Source organism: Anser brachyrhynchus, assembly GCF_964034855.1.
Source record: "Anser brachyrhynchus genome assembly, chromosome: 2".
NCBI lineage: Eukaryota > Metazoa > Chordata > Aves > Anseriformes > Anatidae > Anser > Anser brachyrhynchus.
Genome location: NC_137695.1, coordinates 139,364,241 through 139,386,214, shown reverse-complemented (window position 1 = coordinate 139,386,214; position 21,974 = coordinate 139,364,241). Strand labels below are relative to the sequence as shown.

Genomic DNA, 21,974 nt, shown 5'->3' with positions numbered 1-21,974 from the left:
ACAAGGTGACAGTAATTTTCAACTAGGGTGCTTTAACTGTAGTAGCAGTATATAAAACTCTTTTTTTTTCTTTCCCTCCAAGACTGGAAGTACAAGCAGATGTGCAGAAAGAACGATACAGTCTGAGCGGAGAATCTGGCACAGTGAGCTTGGGAACAGTTAGTGATAACGCCAGTACCAAAGCGATGGCAGGATCCATTCTGAACTCCTATATCCCTTTGGACAGGTAAGAGAAATGTGCTAAAAACGGAAGATTAATAAACCTTGCTTATTAAAGGATCTTCTAAGCATGCCTCATCTGATCTACTTAAAACTTTTTGAAGCTACGATTTTTTTGTTAGAAATTAAATTATGTATGATTGCTTGTATTTGCCAAGGTTATTTCCAAAGAGGAGCACACAGTCATTGTAGCTCAGTAAAGCATGTGGTCTTTCAGACTGCATGCTTCTGTTTGGGCTGTTTGTTTGGTTAAATGCTTTTCCTAAAATAAGTTATATCACTGTAACTTTCTTCTGCTCTATGTATTTTGGAAAGCAGCAGGAGTTTGTTTGGCGACGTTGGCTGGCTTGTCTTAGATGACCAGATATACTCACAGGTTTTCTTGTTCTAGGGAAGGCAACAGTATGGAAGTACAAGTGGATATTGAATCAAAGCCAGCCAAATTCAGACACAACAGTGGAAGCAGCAGTGTTGACGATGGCAGTGCTGCAGGTCGTGGTAATGCTGGCTGTTCCTCGGCCTGCGTGCCAGAAAGTAAATCTAGTGCCACCAAGTGGTCCAAAGAAACAACAGCAGGAAAAAAATGTAAGGGTAAGCTGCGAAAGAAGAGTAGCATGAAGATAAACGAGACAAGAGAGGACATGGATGCTCAGCTGCTGGAACAACAAAGCACAAACTCCAGTGAATTTGACTCTCCCTCTCTTAGCGATAGTATTCCATCTGTAGCAGATTCTCACTCGAGTCATTTTTCTGAGTTCAGTTGCTCAGATATGGAAAGTATGAAAACTTCCTGTAGCCACGGTTCCAGCGACTATCACACTCGCTTCACCACGGTCAGTGTTCTCCCGGAGGTGGAAAACGACCGCTTGGAAAACTCTCCCCAGGCGAGCGGAATCCCCGCGCCTCTTCCAGCAGCCCCAAGCACTGATGTTCCACAGCTGAGTTACATCGCTGAGGAAAGCGTTAATAATGCATCTGCGACAGATGGAGATTTAGGTGTTGGTGAAACGCTGAAAGAAACAAACAACAACCATTCACAACATGCTGCGGAATTAAGCACTGCTATCCAGACTGAAATTTAAGCCAAAAAGTGCTGCAAAAACGTATTTACCACTAACGAACCCTGCCTGAAAGCTGGTTGAATTACATGCGATGACTTGCGTAAGTTTCAGGTGACCAGCAGAAGCAAGGTTTTGATACAACTGTATTTTATATATACCTGTCTAATAAAGAAGAGTACTTCATATGGATCCTAGACCTGTGTGAAGGGGCACGAAGGCTTTAACAAGTGCATTACAGCAGTACAAATACATCCATGTTTTTTTATTTTTTGCCACGACTTTGCTTGAAAGCATATGCTTGGTGTACTTAGATAAAAAATAAAAAAATTGGGTAATCGTTAATATGTTAAATGCTAAAATGAATACTATGTCCTGCACTGTTCACTTGAAAAATAGGGGGTTTGGGATAAATGGGTGTTAGCTGAGCATTAGTGACTTAAAACCATTCTAGTGTGAACTCTAAGGGAAGCAAAAGTTTTGCAGAGACCTGTCCAAACATCTTCCAGCAGTGAATATTCATGAGGATCGTTTTGTTTCATAACTGGACACACTATTTAGAATGCATGTAGAATGAATCGCGTGTCTTCAGGTGGATGTAGCCTGTGTCAGAAGCGTTTGCGTGTACACTTTGAGCAAGGTTACGGCATTTTACATAGTTCTGAAACAGAAGAAATTGGTACTTAACGCGTGGCGGAATGGAGACATCACCAGTGAAGAGCAGTGGGGTCACTTATTTATTCATGCAACCAACCATGCAGCAGATAAGGCTACTATATATCGTGTAAAACCTGTAGAATAACAATCCATTGATTTATAAGCATTGTAGAAAAGCAGATGCAGTCACCTTTCATGAGGGGGGAAAAATGGTGCCCCACCAATTCTTGGTGCCTTCGGAAAAGACTGGGTTTGAAGTGCCTGGTCGTTTGAGGATTTTACTGTAATGTTTTCCAGAATGTCCTCTTTGGCCACCTTCAATCACAAAAGAAAATTCTAGTGAATAAAATGACTGTGGTAGATAAATGTATAATAATAATGAAGTATTAGCCTACCAAAGACTCACTCAGGCTTTCGTGAATGACGTTCACGTGACATCTCGTTGCAAGACGTGCATAGCTGCAGTCCCAGAATCAGAGTGCAGTGCAATGACTGCCCACGTGCAAAGATGGGTTCCAAATATGCTGGCTTTTTTTTTGTTTCTTTTGCATACGGAAGATGTACAGCTGAACACAAGCTGAAGTTGGCCAAAGCGCCTGCACTGTTAATGTTTTTTTTTTTTGCTATGTAAATCACTAAAAATGGGAAAAGAAATTGTGAATATCAGAATAACAGTTAACAATGTTCTGTCTTGTGTTTCATGTATTGCCATTATGGTGCTACTGGAAGTTTGGTTGGATAAAAAGAAAACGCCATGAGCTGCAGTCCTCTTCCATGACTTGCCCTCACCGGTTTCATTAATATGCTTATAACACTAGTGCCAGTTATGTTATTTGATAATGCTTGTTACAGTATTTGTATATTTGCAATTCAGTTTTGCTCAATAATATGCGTGTAAACTGCATATCTGAAATAAATGTCTAAATACTGACTTCTAGTGGTCCTTGGCTTAGCGTGCTGAGAGCCTTGTAAAAACGCCTGTGTTCCCAGGGGGCACTCCTTCCTGTAAGGTGCTGACTGCTGTCGTCTTCTGCCTTTAATTTTAATTTTATTTGGCGTGCTTTGGAAGTTGAGTGCTCTGATACTTGGAAATACAAGATCTGAAGATGGTTGTGTTTTTGTGCAAGACTTCAGCCTCATTTCTTTTCATCACACAGAAGGGCGGTCTGAGCTGCCGGCAGGGCAGGGCAGCGATTTTCAGAGAGGATGTGGCTCTTGCAAGCAAATCATTCTGTTTAAAAATGCACCACCTGGTACAAGTGGACAGGCTGTGGTTGTATTGCTGAGCTAGACTGAACCCTAATTTCTCCTATATCTAAACGGACACTCGTCAATTCACACTGCCTATAAGATGTTGGTTCTGAAACACTGCAGATTGCCCAGTATTTACGGTTAAAAAATGGTATTTCTTCCTTGGCTGAGCTCGAGTGTTCATTAGGTTTGTTTTCTCACCTGCATTTTGACAGGCTCAGGAAGTGAAAAACCAAAACTGATTGGGGTGCTGTGACGCACGGATCCCAAACCCATGCGTAAGCTCTGTTGATAACAGATTGAATAACGAGATAACTTGGCTTGGTCAACCCTAAATCACTAAAAAGCATCGAGTTTTTTATATTGTTCCAATATTGGATGCTCCAGGAGAGAATAAAAAATGGGACGAGTGAAACCTAGCATACTCTAGGAATGGTAGCAAGGCATAAAGGCAATTTTTGCCATAGCATCAGGCACTTTTTCTAGGGTGGATAGTGTTAAGACTTCTTTAGTGCTTTATTCTGGACTGATATTTTTCCCCCCAGTCTGAATGCTTTTAAAAATACATTGCTACTGAAGAGTAAGGTGTTGAATTAGGTTCAGCATTTACTGAAGCATTTGCTGTTAATCTTGTAATGCCGGTTTGTGAGTTCTGATATAATTTTTCATGCCTGTATAGAATCTCTCAGTTATGATCATTAATTAAAGCATTCACTGATTCCTTTAGGTAGAGGCTGGAGAGTGAAGTTGCGGTAGGACGCCACTGACTTGGTGAGCTGCCCGTGCTGCTGTCGTTGTGCGTGCCACAAGTTCAGTTTTTGTGGGATCTCCTCTGACAACCTTCAGGCAGTCACCTTAGGCCAGAAGTTACTCACTCCTTCCCGCAGAGCAGGAGGTGAAACTCCCCTTTTGGCTTCTATTTTCACTTTAGTTTTGAATCTGATGCCTTGTGCAGTAGCAATAGAGTTCTTGTTGGTGTCTCCAGCTCTGAAAATGTCTGGTTTGGCTTTGTCCAGTGTATTTATGGAATGACAAGAGCACGTCAATTTACAGTAATGCAATCTAGAGCTTGCAGCAGGGAACTGGCGTTGGAGGACGTATTTTCTTCTGTTCTTAAACCTAACAATCTCTCAGTACCTCTGTTTTGCTGTGCAGGAAATTGAAAACATGGCTTGATCCTGTAAATAAGCTTTATCAAATGGTAGTATTATTGTCAGTCACTCTGAAACCATCTTTGATAATTTATATTCACATTAAAATGTAGTTAATAGAGTTAATTTTTTTTTTTAGCAGAACACGGTTGTGCAGATTCATCTTGTATCATTCTTTATTCGGAGGTAATATTTCATATGTGAGGCAATCCAAACAGCACTGTCTAATAAATTTAAATTTGATGCAGCATTGAATTGTTTAGAATCTATAAAAAAAAGTAGAAGATATATCAGTGGATTAATGGAATGCTCTAAGTGTATTGAGGAGAAGATGCCTCTCATTTAGAGAATTACCGAAATAGAAATTCACTTAGGCAATGGGTTTGTTCTTGCACTGAAATAAACTACAGGAGAGGTCAATTCCCTTGAAATAGCCATCTGCTCTCCCAGCGGGCTGGTAGTTTTTCAGGTATTTTTTGCAATCAGGGCTGCCCAGAGAAGCTGTGGATGCCCCATCCCTGGAGGTGCTCAAGGCCAGGCTGGATGGGGCTTTGGGCAACCTGGGCTGGTGGGAGGTGTCCCTGCCCATGGCAGGGGGCTGGAGCTGGGTGGGCTTTAAGGTTCTTCCCAACCCAAACCATTCTGATTCATGGTTCCTGGACAGTTTGACTAATTTATGACAGATTATGAACCTTGAGGAAATTGTTTCTAACCTCTGCCATATCAGAGAGCACTTGAGATAGGGCTGCAATTTTAAATAGATAAAAAGTGCTGCGTAAGCTTTCTGACCAGTCTGCAGATTTTTTTTTTTTGGAGTGAAGCATCTGGACTTGTACATCGCTTCCTTTCATTGAATCAGTGTCACTAAACTGTGTGTGTGAAAGTACGAGCTTTTTTTTTTTGTTTTTTCTTAACTGGTTGGTAAACATTTTTGACTATGACGTATGTCTCTTCCCTCCCAGTAACTTCTCATTATGCAAATCCAAAGTAATTTTTAAATAGTTGCCTACTGAGTAATGCCATCGCTTTCATGGGTAATGATGCTTTATGAGGATAACCACGGAGATGGTTGAAAATTAACTAGAGTTAATGAACTTAAAAATAATTTCCGGATAAAAATTCTATTGTTCCAGGTGTTTAGGAGATTGATTTTAGCTGCCTCACAAGAAAAAGCTGCATGTTACAAAATTGTCTACTTAAATTTACACAATCATATTGGGAAGGGGGAAAAAGGGTACTGAGGCAAAAATAAGAAATACAGAAGAGGTGAAAATAAGGAACGCTCCTGAGGACGTGTTTGGAAAGGAAAGTTGTATCCCAGCTGGGTTTTCGGTCCGGGTGCGCAGGCGTGCGCTGATGACAGGTTGGTAGTGTCTGGAGCGGGCATCCTTGCCTCTGTCACCCTGGGCTCAAGAAATGAGAAGGTGCCAAAGAGCGGAGACAGCCGGGAGGCGAATGTGCGCGGGGAGGTGGAGGCGAGCAGCTGCTCAGCTGGTTTTGTCCTTGTTTCCTTCCGGATGAGCAGCGATGGCACACCGCTGTAAAAGGCAGCGGCGTTTCGTGATACCTCTGCCTTGGCTGGGGGCTGGTCCAGCTGCAATTACAGCTGTCAAGCTGCCATTTTAAAGATTTCCAGAATGGCAGAAGTTCTTAGTGGAGCCAATGCTTCATGCATGTGGTCTTCTGAGGCACAATGTGCTGATGTTGCCGTGGGCACAAAAAGGTGCTGAGACGAGTCCTGACCAGGACACGTTAGTCCCTTTTTTTTACATAAGCCAGAGTTCAGCACACAGACGCGTCCCTGCTTCGGGCTGTAGCTGTATGACGGGTCCCCTGCTAAGAGAATGAGAGCAGATGGCACCAGGAAACCCTGGGGCTGTGCTGCAGGAAGCCTCTCTGAGTTGCTGCTTTTAGACCTCCTCATCATTGAATTCAGATGGACTTATTGCTATAATAGCTTACTTAACATGGCAATTGATCTTCCATACTCGATTAGATTGAAACAGAGGTATTTAAGGTGCCCTTGACTACTAAGAGCAGCACTAGAGTTGTATTTGAGGCTGTTGAAAATTTTAGAGTCAAGACCCAAACTGCTGAGTTGTCAGGGATTTCATAGTTTAAGAACTACATATATATATATATATGTATATATATGTATATATATAGTTTTTTTCCAGAGGAGGCAGAATTTATGTATGTATTATGCATTTTTAAATGATTTAATTGTATTTCCTGCAGTTCAGGGTCGAGCAGTGGCTAGGTGACCAGTGCTGCGCAGGCAGAGACCCAGTAACTGAGGGAGTGGTTTTGGATAAGCATTTAACACTTCTCCAGCCAGGCATCAGGGTCTGATAGCCTGCTCGGAGCTGTTTCTCACCCCAGCACCTGCCCATTGCCCTTGGGTGGCTGCAGCGCACGGTCTGTGAGCACTAAGGCAGCACCAGAGCAGCCTGTAAGGCCCTCGGCCAGAAAGGACACTCAAAGAAAAAGCAGGAGCCTGGATGGATGGAAGTCCACTGCCCTCTGCTGTGCTGGGACCACACGGCTGCACTCAGGCCAGGAGGCTGCACGTCTGTGCCTTGTGTGGGTGAACAGCCACCTCTTTTTGGAGGCGGACAATTACAAAATCCATTCACATCAGCTCATTTTTCTTCTGTTGGCTTTGTATTATTATGCTTTCTTGCATCAAGCATTTTAAAGGACACTGGTGTTTCTAAAACCGTGCACATCGTGTCCCATGCTGCTGCAGCATTGTTTTGGTTCCTCTGAGTTCTGTTGACTCAAGCCATAAATCTTAACTTACAAGTAGGGAAGGAGTTTTGTTCCTGCTGCTCAAAATATGTATTTTGTTTATTTTAAGTAACAAGTCTAAATAGTTCAGCTTGCACCCTTCAGCAAGGCCTAGTGGACACAAAGAGTAAGTAAGTAACCCTTTTTGTTATGTGTGCACATGGATTACAGGGTGCAGAGCAGGTTCTGATTAGTGGAAAAAAAAACCTTCCTACATAAGAGCAAGAAGCATGGCTTACCAGTACTGGGCCCATGCCAGCTTCTGTTGCCTGTGCCACTTTGAAAGAAGAGTAAAAAAAGGTGTGGTGGTGATGTCCTTGTAGTGAATCTGCTTTTGGGCAGAGAAGCAACCAGGCCCTGACAACACCTGTCCCTCAGGAACTTCTTGCCCTCGCCCTGTGTGTGACAGCACCCGTTATACCTGGGTACAGGGATACTTCACTAAAAATTTCGGGGCTGTCTACTACCCAGCCTTTTGGGTGGGTTGGTGGTTTGGCTAAATGTGCAATTGGGCAAACCTTACAGCCTGCCTTAAGCTGAAAAGGGAAAGTAAAACCCCCTTTGTTGCTCAATATCTAGTTAGTGCCGGGTTTAAGGTTTCTACTGAGGCCTGTCCTATCGCTGTCTAATGAACTAACGACCGGCTCTGTACTTTAGAGGATGGGTAACTGCAGAGCAAAGCGCTGATTATTCAGATCAGGATGTTTGTTATTTGATCTTTTGCTGACTGCATCTGAAACAAAGCTCTGACTGCAGCTGGTGATGGCTCCCTCCTGTCAGCTGGGGAACAGGTTTGCTTGCTGTGGTTCTTCATTTAGCACTTCTTATCAAGAGGTAATTTTAGCTTTCTGCTCTGCTATCTCTGGCAGTTCTGCCTCAGGCTGAGCAGACCTCTTTCATCTGGCATTCAAGCTAGAATGTATTATGAGAGAAGGTATCTTCCTGGACTACCTCTAGGCTTCTAGTAAAATGACTTTTTTCTAATCCATGTATTACTAATATATCTCCTCAACTTAGCAGGCCTTTACTATGTTCAAAACCAGTTTTCCTCAGATAACCACACTTCCCCTTCCACCACTAAAGACGCTAGAAACATTGTTAGAGAAAAATGATATTTTAAAATCTTATATCTTTTTGAACTCCTGACTTCATAAAATAGTGGCTCTTTGATGCTTCTGTTCCGAGAAGATCCCTGAAGCAAACTGTTTTGGTGGCTATACCCCACCTAGAGTAGAGGTATAGTTTATAGTATAGAATTTGGGTTGGTCCTTTCCAACCCAAACCATTCTGTGGTTCTGAAATGAGGACGAGTTATGAGTAATAGGCCTTATGGCTGGAAAATATGTTCAGGAGAACGGTGCAAACACAAATCAGTAATTAATCTTTTATGTCAGTATGTGATAAAATAGGAAATGTCATAACGGTACTTCAACTAATTTTCCACGTGTCCAACTTTGTTACATGCACACATCTGACAGAGTGTGCTCAAACCTAGGTCACTGTTCCCTGTGAAACCTATAGAGGCAAGAGTCCAGCACTGCTCCTGATGGGTCACAGTGACAATAACCTCTTTGCATAGAGAGGCTCGGTTCTTCCTCCCTCCCTCTAACAACACGGTTTCTCTGATGCAGTCTGATAATTTTCCTCAGTATTATAGGAACCTTAAAACTAGCAATGGAAATAATCTTGTTAAGTAAAACACCCTACCTTAAAATAAATGTTGAAATACTCCTTTTAAAAGTCAGTAATTTTAATAATTTAAGCTGTTTTTAGCGAGGGGAAAATATGTGTTCTGTAAACATTGGAGAAAACTTCAGCAGGATTTTATGAGAAAAAAAATATTCTGACAGCCAAGTAGGAACTACAAGGAACCTACTGCGTTGATCAACAAAATATTCTTAAAATCTGTAATTTACAACCACCTTCAGCTCTGTTCATTCAAAGCTGCAAGCCCTAAAGCCGAATCACCTGAAACAAAGCTGCAGAAACAAAAGTTACCCATGGGGAAATACGGATAATCTATGTAGTAAAGCTGTACTTCTGTTGCAGAAGGCAATACCATCCCATTTGATTAAGGAATTAAGTCTCCACGCCAATCCCTACAAACCTGATAGTTTAAATTGTATTGCATTTCTACAAATGGAATGGAAACAAAATGCTCTCAACCCCAAACCATGTCAGTAAGCTGCATACGTACATAGCTTTCTCAGACACACTAAACTACAGCAGGAATGGACTGAAATCGCTATCAGAGAAATTAGCGAACATGAATACCTTTGTCACTACAACTGAAGAATAAACTGCCTGGCACTTCCTTGGATAAGTACAATTGGTTATGCACAGATTAGATCACCTACAGAGCTCTCGGACACATGACAATCTCACAACAAGAGGACATCTAAGGACAAGAAGCATCAGTTGTGCTGACAGTGTTTTAGGAATTAAAAGCCATTCTTAGTATTCTACTTCAAGACAAAACTCATAAACCATGTCAGAACTGAAAGTCTGAAGAGTGTAGAACCAGAAATGAAGAATCCATAACCTGAACTTTTCAAGAAAAAAACTTTAATTTTTAATTAATATACACCTGAGAAAAATATTATTTGAACAACATCCCTAGTGATACTGCTGCAGTGCTTGTGAGTTCAACATAGATTTATATCACATGTGCAAAGAAGGCATTGGGGTATTTGAAAAACTTTTAAGCTTAGTCTTGAGAAAATGCAGCTTTGTCTAAATAATACATAAAACATAAGTACTGCCCGAAATAAAACAAGAATCACATTGGTCCACAAAGCGGTTTTAGTTTTAGCTTTACGAATATGTCTGCAAATAGAAATACACCCGGTGTTTTAAATAATCTGATTACAAAACCCGGAGTTAAATATTTTTAATGTTAAGTGCAGCCACTTGTTCTCTTTTTCACCACTATTACTCTAAAAGCTGTGCAAACCAGCAATCCTTCTACACACAGAGAAAATAAATAATTCTCTGTGCACTAAAAATTACTCACTTGTTCGTCATTTAAAAAAAACATATCCATTCATTTAATAATTAATTATTTTGATTCAAAGTGTTCCATGACAAGTTAATGTATTATTCATTCACCTTTGCTGCTAAGCAGTACTGCACCAAAATATTTAAATCTGTTTTGTGTAGATCAGATGGTGAAGAAACAGATGGTCTGTAGTAGTTTGTCTGAAAAATGTTTATACTTTTTGTAAACTCATTTTAGCAAAGCTATTGCTAACTGACCCGTTTACCTTGAAGACACTTCTTTATCACAAGAACATACAACCCACAAAATGATGACTAAAAGTATATTATCTATCGTACCATCACGATATTTCACATTATATAAATGTAAAATATATATTTTATGTTAAGTCTAAATAAAATCAGTATGCCAAACTTGTACTTTGTTACTGAACATAAAGGCATGCATTAAACTGTAGAGATTAAAAATGTGTACAACTACAAAAGAGCAGCAAGTTTTAAATGTGCATATACTATCAAAACAAAATAGAATCTAAACAGTCCACATAAAGACCCACTTCAACCCGTGCAAGCCTGCAGTGTTTATACAGCTAGCTCATAAACATCAACTATATCCATGCAACAAATAAATTTTAACTTAAGTTCTTCTTAAAGTTCATAAACCTTTTTAAGACTCTCAAGATCTTCTGAAGAGTATTGATGATTCTGGTTTTCTGCAAGCAAGTCAAACAGTTGCTGAACCTGTTCTTTTTCGTTTTTGCTAAGAAGGCCCAGCACCACCTGAGAAAAGACATTATTTTATAATTAGCCCAAGCAATTACTGTATTGTTTCCTACTGAAATATGAAAATTTCCTCTAAGTTTCTGTTCAACTTAAGTACTCATTCAACCTAGGTTCTTACCTTAAATCTTTCTGCTTTGCTCAAGTAGAAAAGATGCTGATATACAAGACTGGGATCTTTTCCAAGTACGTAATATTCCAATGACTGGATAAAAATCAAAAAGGTCTCTACTTCAAGTTTGTTACTTAACAGCACTGGAAGTTTTTTGGGATCAGTAATTGTTAAAAGATCTGCACAAGCAACTTTATCCTTATTGGCATTCACTACATTTATAATCTGACCAAAGTCGTAAGCATTAGATGGTTCGGAAATTGTCAGTTTTTCAGAGGTCTTCAATGGCGTGCTCTTTTGAACCTCTTCTTTAGAAGTATCATCATCAGTTACAACATCTTCTGATGCAGCAAACTGCCCCTCTTCCTGTTCATCAGATTCAGTCACCTTCACAGAAGAAATAGCATCAACTCATTAATTTCGTAAGCTGAATGCATATATTCAATAATAATGTCACTTCGTTATAGTTAACATTTTACTCTTCATAAAAGAAAGGCTCCTACTTTTCTCTATATCCTACTTCCCCCCCCAGAATGGTACCTTTCTAATTTACCTTTACAGGTTTCTTTCTAGTCAAAAGCGTGTATTTTATATTTCCTTTCACTGCAGAAAGACATCTGAAGCACCCCAGGAGATTGCTAAGGAGGACTGTATGCATGTAACTAAACGTGAAGTTGCAGAACACAGGCAGAACTGAAGTTTAGCCCCCAGATAGCAGTGTTCCATTTTATTGCCATGACTTCAGAATAGCACAGGCATACAGCAGTGGCATCAGGCTGCTGTTCAGGCTTGTTGTGGAAGCAGAAAGCTCACCATGGTGTAACTGCATGAATACCCACTTAATGTCTTCAGAGCTTGCAGGCTGTACTGAATTTCATGAAGCGGTTGCAATAAAATTAGCCTTGGGATCAACTACATTTGCTAAAATCCATTTCAAACCATCAGGAGTCGTGGGATTAGTACAAACTGACCAAAACAAACCACTGAAGGGGATCTCTCCAGCTGATGCCAAGCTTTTGGAAAAGTCTCAAGATATTGCCTTGTACAGTATCAGTGCTGTGCCGGGAGCCAGCTTAGTCATTTCCGCAGAGCACTGCACTGGGCTTATAGAGCTTTTGCTCTGTTCGTCAACAATCATTACTATCCACAGAGGTATCCGTCTTACATACAATTATAGCTTGATTAAAATGCAATAATGATAAATCAATTTCTAATTAAATTTTCCCTAGTTATCTTTGCAGTCTGTTTTCACGGAATTCCCATGTATTACAGTAGATAAGACAGGGAATGCTCTTGAAGGGGACAGCTATAATTACGATAGCAAATATAAATGCTTCCTGCCCCACCCCTGGAAAAATTACCACTGCCAGTAATGCAGTTAGCTGGTCTCTGAACAATGCCTTCACTTCCCAGACCTCCTCTGAACACTATCCAAGTCCCTTTGTTTGTCACAACTCACAGCTTAACTAACATTATTCCCAGTAACACCAGTTATGTAAAGTCCCATGAACTTGTGACAATGAAGTGTATCAATAAAACAAGTTGTTTCTATATTAAAAATTCTGTTACACCACCATTTTGAAATTACACAATCAAATTACAGTCTCAGTTTCATACTGTATAGACTAGAACTTGCATCTTTTAAACAGAAAAGGGAAAAAAACACATTTGTAAAGGACTAGCAAAGTTACAATCCAAAAACATCAGATGACTGAGAAAATCCCTTCATCACCTAATCCAACACACAACTCCCCAAAGCTAATATTTTGATCTTGAATGTAACATTACATCCTGCATTTCTTTTGTAAGATTCCACAGATGTTTCACCCATACCATTGTTCTTTAAGGCAGGATTTTCTTCTTTGGACCAGTAATTTTACTACTAAGGCAAGAACAGCCAGCACGTCTGCTAACAATGAACCTCTGCCAGAGGTTTCCTGAGTAGCACAGACTTTAAAAGAAAAATGGCTATTTGTCAGCCACATTCTGTAAAATAGGTATTTCAAAGTAAGCAGTTTTTGTTTACAAGGAGCATATGCTCAGGCTTAATGCCATCTAAATGTACTTTTTTCATTTCTGCTGTGGTTATGAATGTACCTCAAAGCATGCCAAGCTTTACTAAAGAACACAGTGGATGCCAAACACATCTTATGTAAGAATCTTCCAATATGCCCTCAGAATAACATTAAATATACAACCCCACCCCCCAAAAATATATAGCTAAGGACTGCAAAACAAAACCTTTAACAGTATTTTTTCAAATGTGTGGCTTCTGTACTGCTTGCTTTTAAAAATGAACAGATATACCTCTTGTATGGTTATTTTCTTCCTTTGCTTTTGTAGACTGCCAGTTACAGCGCTGCTGCCAAGGTTAAGCAGTTGGGTTACCTGCTCTAGTTCATTTTTTGCCTCAAGAATATTTGGATCTATTAGAAGGACTTTGTTGAGATCATCAACACTGGCTTGATAGTTCTGTAAGTAAAAGGGAAAATATTTTTTTTCAATAAACACACCACTAGAAATATAAACTGTAATTACCATACTGTCCTTTCCAATTAAGAGAAATAGAAGTGCTAGAATCTTGACACTAAGTAGATAAAAATCATCTAAATACAGTGTAATTTCATTAAAGGAAGAAAAAAATGAAACCACGGATGAACTTGAATATTTTGTGAAACAAGACTTCCTTATTAAATATGTACTATGAAATAATTTATGTTCTGAAAACCATTTCCTTGTGCCAGTGAATGGCTTACTGAAGATTGCTGCTTTTAAGCATAATTGCTTAACGCTGGAACACCTCCTGAAGATTAATATAATGCTAGACCATCAACAGTTTGCATATTTGCTTCGCCAATGAAAGAGAGTCACCTGAGTTAAAAATATGCCTAATCTTCCTGGGCATCACTTCAATAGATAACCTCTTACAGGTTGACATGGGAAATTTATGCTAATACTTGAGAAGACTGAGATTACTTTACAAATTCTGGAATAACCAAGATAAGGACAAATAAAGAGACAGAATGACATTAGGACATAATTCCTCATGGATCAGTCTTGTGATTTATTTAATGTTTTAACTTCTAATTTTGGCATTAAATATGAATTTTCATATTAAGTTTTCTGGACAGATGAAGTTAATAGCAGCATCAGTTCTGAGGAAGACTGAAACACCACATGAAAAAAAAAAATCAAGATACCTTGAAGGCTGGAGTATCAAAAATAAGAATGACATGTAACTGCAGATAGCGAAAGACTATGCAGAAACACAATTTCTTCAAGTGAGAGACCCAATATTTCTTCTGTTCCCAAGCAGTATCACAAAGTTATCTTAAGTCATTCATATTACTACAGAAAAAAAAATGTCCTCTGATGTACCACTTGAGGTATTTCCTCTGCAGCTTAACTGTAATTAAAGCACCAGTCTACAAGACACTCATCATCTTTTCTATCCAGAATATTTTGTTCAATACCAATTAACTGTATTCAAGGTGCAGAGCCATTGCAGTAAGTCTGTAAATTAACCAAAGTTTGCTGTATTATGAACAAAGAGTTAAGAAAACCAGAATTATTCAGCCTATGCAAATGAATGCATGAAGGAGACAGATTGCTTTCATCAAAAACCAGCTACCATTTAAGCTAAAGCATTGGAACTACAAATGCGAAGATTCACAACTACAGAGAAATGAGGTTCCAGAACAAGGGTCAGAAAATAACCAGTCCTGGGTTTCAAAGTGCAGCCTGCCAGATTTCGTGACAAACTCATTTGATATGGTTGTACCCAAAGCAAGGAATTGACTATCAGCTGTAGGAGATACAGGCCAGTCCCACGTCCCACGTTATAGGCCTAATTCACCAGATGAGCATGATTTCCATTCTGATCTTCCTTTACATCTCAGTGAATCTATAAAAATAATTTACTACATTAAATGCCACTGCAGCTTTCTGCCAAATAAATACCCAGATATTTATAAACAAATAACACTTTCCAGCTTAGTTACATCTTTGCCTAAACAGATGCATCTAGTCAGTAGTATCTTTTGTTACACAGTCATTTGTCAACCCCAGATCACTTTTGTTGCTTCCTCTGGTATTACCACTAACTCACAACCCTAGAACTTGAAATAATAAAGGTATTAAATCCAACCAAAATGTATGTTTTTTTTTTTTTAAAATATTTACAAAAAAACTGCTAAACCGTTTTTCCAATTCTTGACATTCTTCGCTAGTGTGTAATTCTTTTTTTTTTGACCAGTAGATTCACTATTTGTTTTTGCTTCTATTTATACTATTTATTTATTTTTGTTATTAACTCCAACAACATACAGTTACAGATGATTAATACCTGGGAGCTTGGTACAGCTACAAAAAATGATTTTACACAAAATGAATACTTTTCACCTTCTCTGAAAATTAATCAAAGGAAACCCTCAAAATTTTGTAGCTACTGTAACAGAGGAACACATTTATCATCAAAAGATTCTCATGGTTACTAAGACCTAAATTTGGTGTTGTAACATAGAATGTGAATAGTCAGGTATCCTGATAAGCACATACAAACTGTTCAAGTGATTTGTAGGCTGAGTGACAACGAATTTTTGTTAAGGCATCAAACATAAGGGAGCTCTGATGTAAGTATTCCTTTGAAGAACACTGCTAGAACTTGGTGGATATTTGGAGTGATCACCTCCAGTTACAAAAAACGCAGGAGAAAGCGGTTAAGATCTTTGTTTAAAGACACTTGTAAAATTTAATACAAAGTAGATGATGAAAGCTGACATCATGAGACAACAGAAATGAGAAGCTGACCGTTCAATACAAGAGTTGACAGGTAGAGTAAGGATTACTATGAAGGAATTATGAAGTATAGAAAAGCAGTTAACTCACCCAGTGAAGAAGGGGGAACCAACAGAGTGATGGACAAAATGACGGTTCAAATGATGTAACATGACATTTGCAGTCACACTCAGGATGGATATGAGCAATATAAGACCGTGTTTTATCAAGGTCAGATAAAATGATACTCAAGGAACTGTGATATAAGACAGGGATGGTACAGACAACTTCAATGTGCAGATGGAAAAGAAAAAGGTTCAGTCCCCATACTGCCCACAGAGTGAGAAGGGAACTCTCTGACAAAGGTTTGTAATGTGTTTAGAGGAGGAAGAGGGAAGAAAACAAAGATAATTAAAGGCCTGGTACAATACTGACAAGCAGTTATACATGCGCAGATGCCAAAAGACAGCTTGAGATTTTAGTTTGGACAGATGAAGACAGACTTGAAAAGAATCTGCGTGCCGTTACCAAAGATATAGTGAACACCCTGACAGGAAAAAAAAAGATTGTGACACCCAGAAGTATATTAGAACATTAGAACAGTTGAAACTTGCTTAGCTAATCTCCAGTCAAAGCTCATTTGTTCCAATATTCTTGTCTTTTCTCAAGTTACTGCAAGTCAACATGAAGATTTTTATGTTCCAAAAATATGTATATTTTATGTATGCCTAATGCTTTGCAAAGTAATAAATCATCAGCACTGCACGCTTTGTGTTCGTTGACTGCAACTACCTGATTGCCTTTGAAGAGGATAAGCAAGTTTAGAAGTGCTTAAAAATACCTGTCATGTTCTTTTTCCTCACCTGTAATCCTTTGTACGCTAGTGCTCTTCTATAAAAAGCTTTAATATTAGAATCTTCTATTTGAAGAACATGATCACAATCTTGCTTAGCCTCTTCATATTTATACAGTTTCAAGTAACAGAGAGCTCTAACACAGAAAAACAGAATACACTGCAATATAAGTAAATTCTAGCGTACTGTAGTGCCAACAGTATCTGACTCATAAACGTTAATTACAATTATTTCACACAATCTTAATGTGTCTTTTATTTTTTTTTTTTAGAGTACATCAAAACCACTAAGTATTAATGACATCACTGGATGGATTTAGAGAATTACTGTAATAAAAAGTCAAAATTCAACTATGAATAATGCTTGAAGTTAAGCAGGTACGTACACATTTTAGAAGCGGAATTTATCTTAGGTTAATATGATAGTATACTAATGGATACAATAGGGATCCTATACAGCCATTCTGGGTAAAAAAGTGCTCTAGATTAAATAACCACTACTACCTTCTGTACCTAGTTATAACTTGAAAGTCTCCTATTCAAGTATTGGCCTAATCAAATCCTTCTTAGTTCGTGGAAGCTGATAGGATTACAGTATAAAGAATTATATGGCAGAATTAGGTCAACCTTTAAAATAATGCTGCTGTGTGACCAGGTTCCTACTTTTATTTTTGCACTATGCCCATTCTCCGAACTATTATTCTTCATGGTTGAGATACTGCTACTGCACATTAGTTTTTAATTAAAATCATACCAGTATTCTCAAAAACAATCTGCAAAACACTATGTTAATTATAACTTTTACTGTAGCTTATTTTACATATATCTTAAAGTCTTTATATAACTATCAGTGACATTAATACTTGCTCCCCTTGGGAAGTAATGCTGTTTAACCAAAAATCAATTTTGTTCTTAGAAACACTTATCAAGCAGGAAAAAAAACTTTCTTTACAACAGTGACTGAAGTGATGAGAAATCTCTATTTGCAGTATGAAAATGTAAGTGTTGTTATTCCACAAAGGGGGGTTAAATTTTAAATCTTTACCTGTTAGTGTAGATTGTACATTCTTTGTCATTTAACTTCATGCATTCGCTGTATTTATTTACAGCTTCTTCGTATTTACCGTTCTTTACGAAATCATTCCCTTCGTTTTTTAATGTCTTGAACTCTTCCTCTGCTTTCTCACCTATGTAACAAAAGGATCACATTGTTACCTAAGAAGGTCAGTGCATTAAGGGTAACTGAGCAGTCCACCCAGACTTAAGAATAAATGCCAGGCACCTGGAGGATCTTTATCAGTTTGCACATTGCAATGTGTGTTCCCAATCTCCCTGCTGCTCTAAGAAAGGCATGAACTAACATATACACATTTGGCACAACATATACCTTCCAATGCACCAAGTTAACAGTTTTGCTGAAAATAATGTGAATGCAAATAGACAGCTCTACACTTTTACCTCTTCCTGTCAACGTGTTCTGTGCAGTACAGAGGGACTATGCATCTCCACTGACATACTGACTTTATTTACAGTGGTGGAGATTTGATAAACAGGATTAAAGGCCTTCTAGATCTTCACCATCACACCAAAAACCGTAATTTCACCTAATATTCTTTCTGCAAGCAACTGATCCATCATAATTTTGATGTTAAACTGACAATGACAAACAAATCATCACATCAGTTGGGGTTAGTGATACATCAATAATAGTCTGTTAATGATTTCTATAAAAAAGATGCTTTCAGAGTAACCTGAAAACATAAAATATATATATAATATATATATATATTTTATGTTGTGTTGCTCTTCAATAATTTTCTTTCCTTCTAAACTCCACATCCTTTGTTACATGTGCTTCTGGGTTAGTCTGCATTTTTTCATTATGTTTGTAGTGGAAAACCAATCCTGACTGCAGTTTCATGTCTAAGTGTGAGCAAACAAAAATTAGTAACATAATTGCAAGTAAATAACATTTGAAAAATCTGTTTTCTGCACCTTGCTAAAAGAATATGAGCCCCCTGCCAAGCTTCAGGTTTTAAACACTGCATATAAAGAAGACCATTTTAACCAATAATTAGGCTCAGTGAGCTCTTTTAAAAAAAATATGGCAGTCTCTGATGCCAGAAAACTACATGCGGACTTGGGGAAAAATATAAATAACAATCTGAAAGCAAAGCAGATTTAAGCAGGAAACATAACTAAATTATAGCTCAAGTTGTTAGGACACAAAAAAAACAACACACAATCGTTGCAAAAAAAAATGTCAGCCACGCATAACGTTTAAATAATTACTGAATGTTATTGCTGGCATGCTTCCAGTGCCAGCTATTACCAGGGGTCTCACTGATTTAATACAAGTCCTAGAAGGCAACCACGATCTTTGAGTTGGCCTTCAGTGAAGAAAATGGTTACACAGCTTTCATTTACTATTTCTAAAAACAAAACCCACTCTATTTGAAATACATTTATGTAAGTTTTTTGTATCAAAATCCTGCGGACCACACTCCATGAAGATATTGATGGCTGATTTCAGTGTGTTTCAGAACAGGTTAACGTAACAGGTAATACTTCCACGAACAATTAAACGATGGCTACAGATTATGCAGCGGATTATGTTACTGAGGATGGGTTTCTGGTGTTGGTCTGGGGTTGTTTGATTGATTGTTTGTTTTGGAGGGGTGAGCGGGGGGGGGGGGTGGGGGGTGGAACTACATTATAACTGTAGCATGAGGTTAGGGAAACCACTGATACTTGTGGTAGGACTCAACACACTGCTGGTGAGTATTTCTGCTCTATTTTATGTAGCTTTAGAAATGACTTGCTACAAACTAAATCATCTGGACTAAAAAAATTATCATTACTGTGGTTCCTTAAAGCACATTAACCCTAATTGTACCAAAAGACCATCATCTTATTTGCCTTTTCAAAAAAATAAATATTTTCTAAAGATGTTCTTTTGACATTATTAAATTGTATTCCATTTTTCAATTAACATTATTTTCTTGTATGTATATATACTTGCATTAGCTATACGTACGATTCATCTGCAACTGTTCTTCTCCGTTGGTATCTGTAGTATTGCTTGGCTTAACCTCTGAAGTAAAATTTCCTCCATCCCACCTGTGTCGCTGAGCAGCGACTGGGACAACTGGAATCGGTGGCAGTTTCTCCCTCCAACTAGAGCCATCCTGGTCAATTAAAGTCTTTGTTATTCTGAAAAAGAAAACTCCTATCAGCATGACTTTTCGTATATTTATTTAATGCTTTAATAAACTAGAGTCAAATAAAATAATGCAATGTTCCAATTTTCCCCAAAACACCGAACAGTTATCCTTAAGACTAATGAAAAAAAGTCACAGCAGTCAACACCCTTGAATTAATTTATTTGATTCAGACTTTTTTTCCATTTTAAATTAAAATACTTATGCTAGTATGTAGGAGACAAGAAACTGACATCAGCTACATCTATAAATATTTAAGCAAATGACTTATTTTGCAACTAAGCTCTAACTGCTGCCTGAAACACGCAGTAAAGAAATAGAGGAAAGACATTTAATTTTGCTTAGTTTTCTTAGGTGTTCATTGGTGTTATTTGAAGCATAAGTAAAATACAATACACTCAGATATACAAGTGGTACCTAAATTTGCCAGTGTCAAGCAAAACCTCTTACACAATAATTACCTCTTACATAACAATTTTGTAGATAACCAGTGTAGGTCATAAAGTATATACTAAATTACATTTTATACAACAGTCAAATTTTTCAAATGATCATTCTTCATCCCCATTTAAAAAGGCAAAGAAAAATATATTTGATCTTTTCAGTCTTTCTTTAACCAATACATTTATTTCAACACGTGAGAGGTTCAAGTCAAAATGCACTTAAGTGGGAGTTTCCCATTGCTGTGATATATTTTGGAGCAAGACCTAAATAAACACGAGTAAAGCCATATACGACTTAATGTTTCTGTTACATATTTTGCAGTGTTTTAAAAGACAACAATCAAACAAAAAAAACCCACACAAATTAATCTATGATGAGAATAACATTGATGTAAGTCTTCTGATATCAAAATAAACGGCTCTTAAGTTCAACTGGTGATAAGTCTAACATATGCTTTAACAAAGAAAAATCCTCAGTTCAGTAGTAAAGCAAGTCACATTGATATTATGGAAGTCATTAAACTGAAAATTGCATAATAGGTGTGTTTCCATTTAACACAAGTTTGAAAACATACTACATGAATACTCTTCAAAAAAAATTGTTACCTTGAACGTGACATGAATGAGATAAAATGAGTATAAATAACCCAAATAAAGTTTACTTCCTTGATTTTATTCTCTTTAAGTATTTGAAAAATGGCTACAAACTAATAATAATAATAAATCCTCAGTGAAAGATTATGGCAATAGAGTCAAAGCAATTGGGACCAAATTCTTTTCCAATTTGGGTCTGAGAGAAGAGCCAATACAAGAAGCAGCATCTGTTCTCATATTATTTCAGACTCACGGAATGGTTGAAGTTGGCAGGGACCTCTGGAGGTCATCTGGTCCAACCCCCTGCTCAAGTAGAGACAACTACAACAGGTTGCCCAGGACCATGTCCAAGTGGACATTTATTGTAAAACAGAAATTACCAGTGTATTTCAATGATGTAGATGAAAAACACTGTTCGTGGAGCAATATAACGTGATTTTATGTATTACATAAAATGAAACATACCATTTTGAACTGAAAATAAGTTCTTCATATACAGAATATCACATTTTTTAGTATTATATCTCTGTTCCAACTCTTTCTAAGTGAACAAGACTATTTTTCTATGTATTAGCTGCACATGCCCTTTCAGGGCATTCCTCTATCTGGATGATTAGTAAGCAGTATTTTACAGGACAACAGAGAAGCTTGTCCAAGTTCTGTTTTGCTCTAATTTTCCTAAAACGTTAGGTTTTTAAAGCGTCATACAAATGCAATTGTTAAGAAAAATGTGGCATACCATCATAAATTAAATAGCCCTATGATTTACTCTTTTTTTTTGTTAGAGAAGAAAATTGTAAACTTTATAGTAAAAAGGCAATTATTTCTGTTCTGCTGCTTCTCATAGAAAGTAACAGAGTTTCAACTGTAAACCAGCATCCCACTTCCTTCCTGTCAGTTCTTTTCTACTTATCATAATGGCTTTAAAAAGTTGGACAAAAAACCTGATCTAATTCACCAAAATCAGCAGAATTTTTTGATTGATTTCTTGTAATAGGGCAGTCTCTTCTTAGAATGGCCTTCTGCAAAAATGCATACCTGTGAGCTATGGCTAATTTAACAGAGCACAGGT

General features: G+C 37.9%; 2 protein-coding genes across 11 annotated transcripts in view; one reads left to right on the top strand and one right to left on the bottom strand.

The window, feature by feature from the left end:
* The window catches only part of RNF19A (ring finger protein 19A, RBR E3 ubiquitin protein ligase), a 58,666-nt gene extending 55,801 nt beyond the window's left edge, over positions 1–2,865 (top strand). For all 7 annotated transcript variants that reach the window (XM_080583184.1, XM_080583183.1, XM_080583182.1 and 4 more), the window contains 2 exons: positions 83–226; positions 611–2,865. In XM_080583184.1, the coding sequence (XP_080439310.1) occupies positions 83–226; positions 611–1,301 (835 nt within the window). In that variant the 3' untranslated portion in view covers positions 1,302–2,865. The remainder of the gene's footprint in view (positions 1–82; positions 227–610) is intronic.
* A 7,057-nt stretch (positions 2,866–9,922) lies between these two features.
* Positions 9,923–21,974, bottom strand: part of SPAG1 (sperm associated antigen 1) — a 43,199-nt gene continuing 31,147 nt past the window's right edge. For all 4 annotated transcript variants that reach the window (XM_080583171.1, XM_080583170.1, XM_080583172.1 and 1 more), the window contains 6 exons: positions 19,682–19,857; positions 17,690–17,831; positions 16,655–16,781; positions 13,323–13,487; positions 11,025–11,402; positions 9,923–10,903 (listed from right to left, as the gene is read on the bottom strand). In XM_080583171.1, the coding sequence (XP_080439297.1) occupies positions 10,772–10,903; positions 11,025–11,402; positions 13,323–13,487; positions 16,655–16,781; positions 17,690–17,831; positions 19,682–19,857 (1,120 nt within the window). In that variant the 3' untranslated portion in view covers positions 9,923–10,771. The remainder of the gene's footprint in view (positions 10,904–11,024; positions 11,403–13,322; positions 13,488–16,654; positions 16,782–17,689; positions 17,832–19,681; positions 19,858–21,974) is intronic.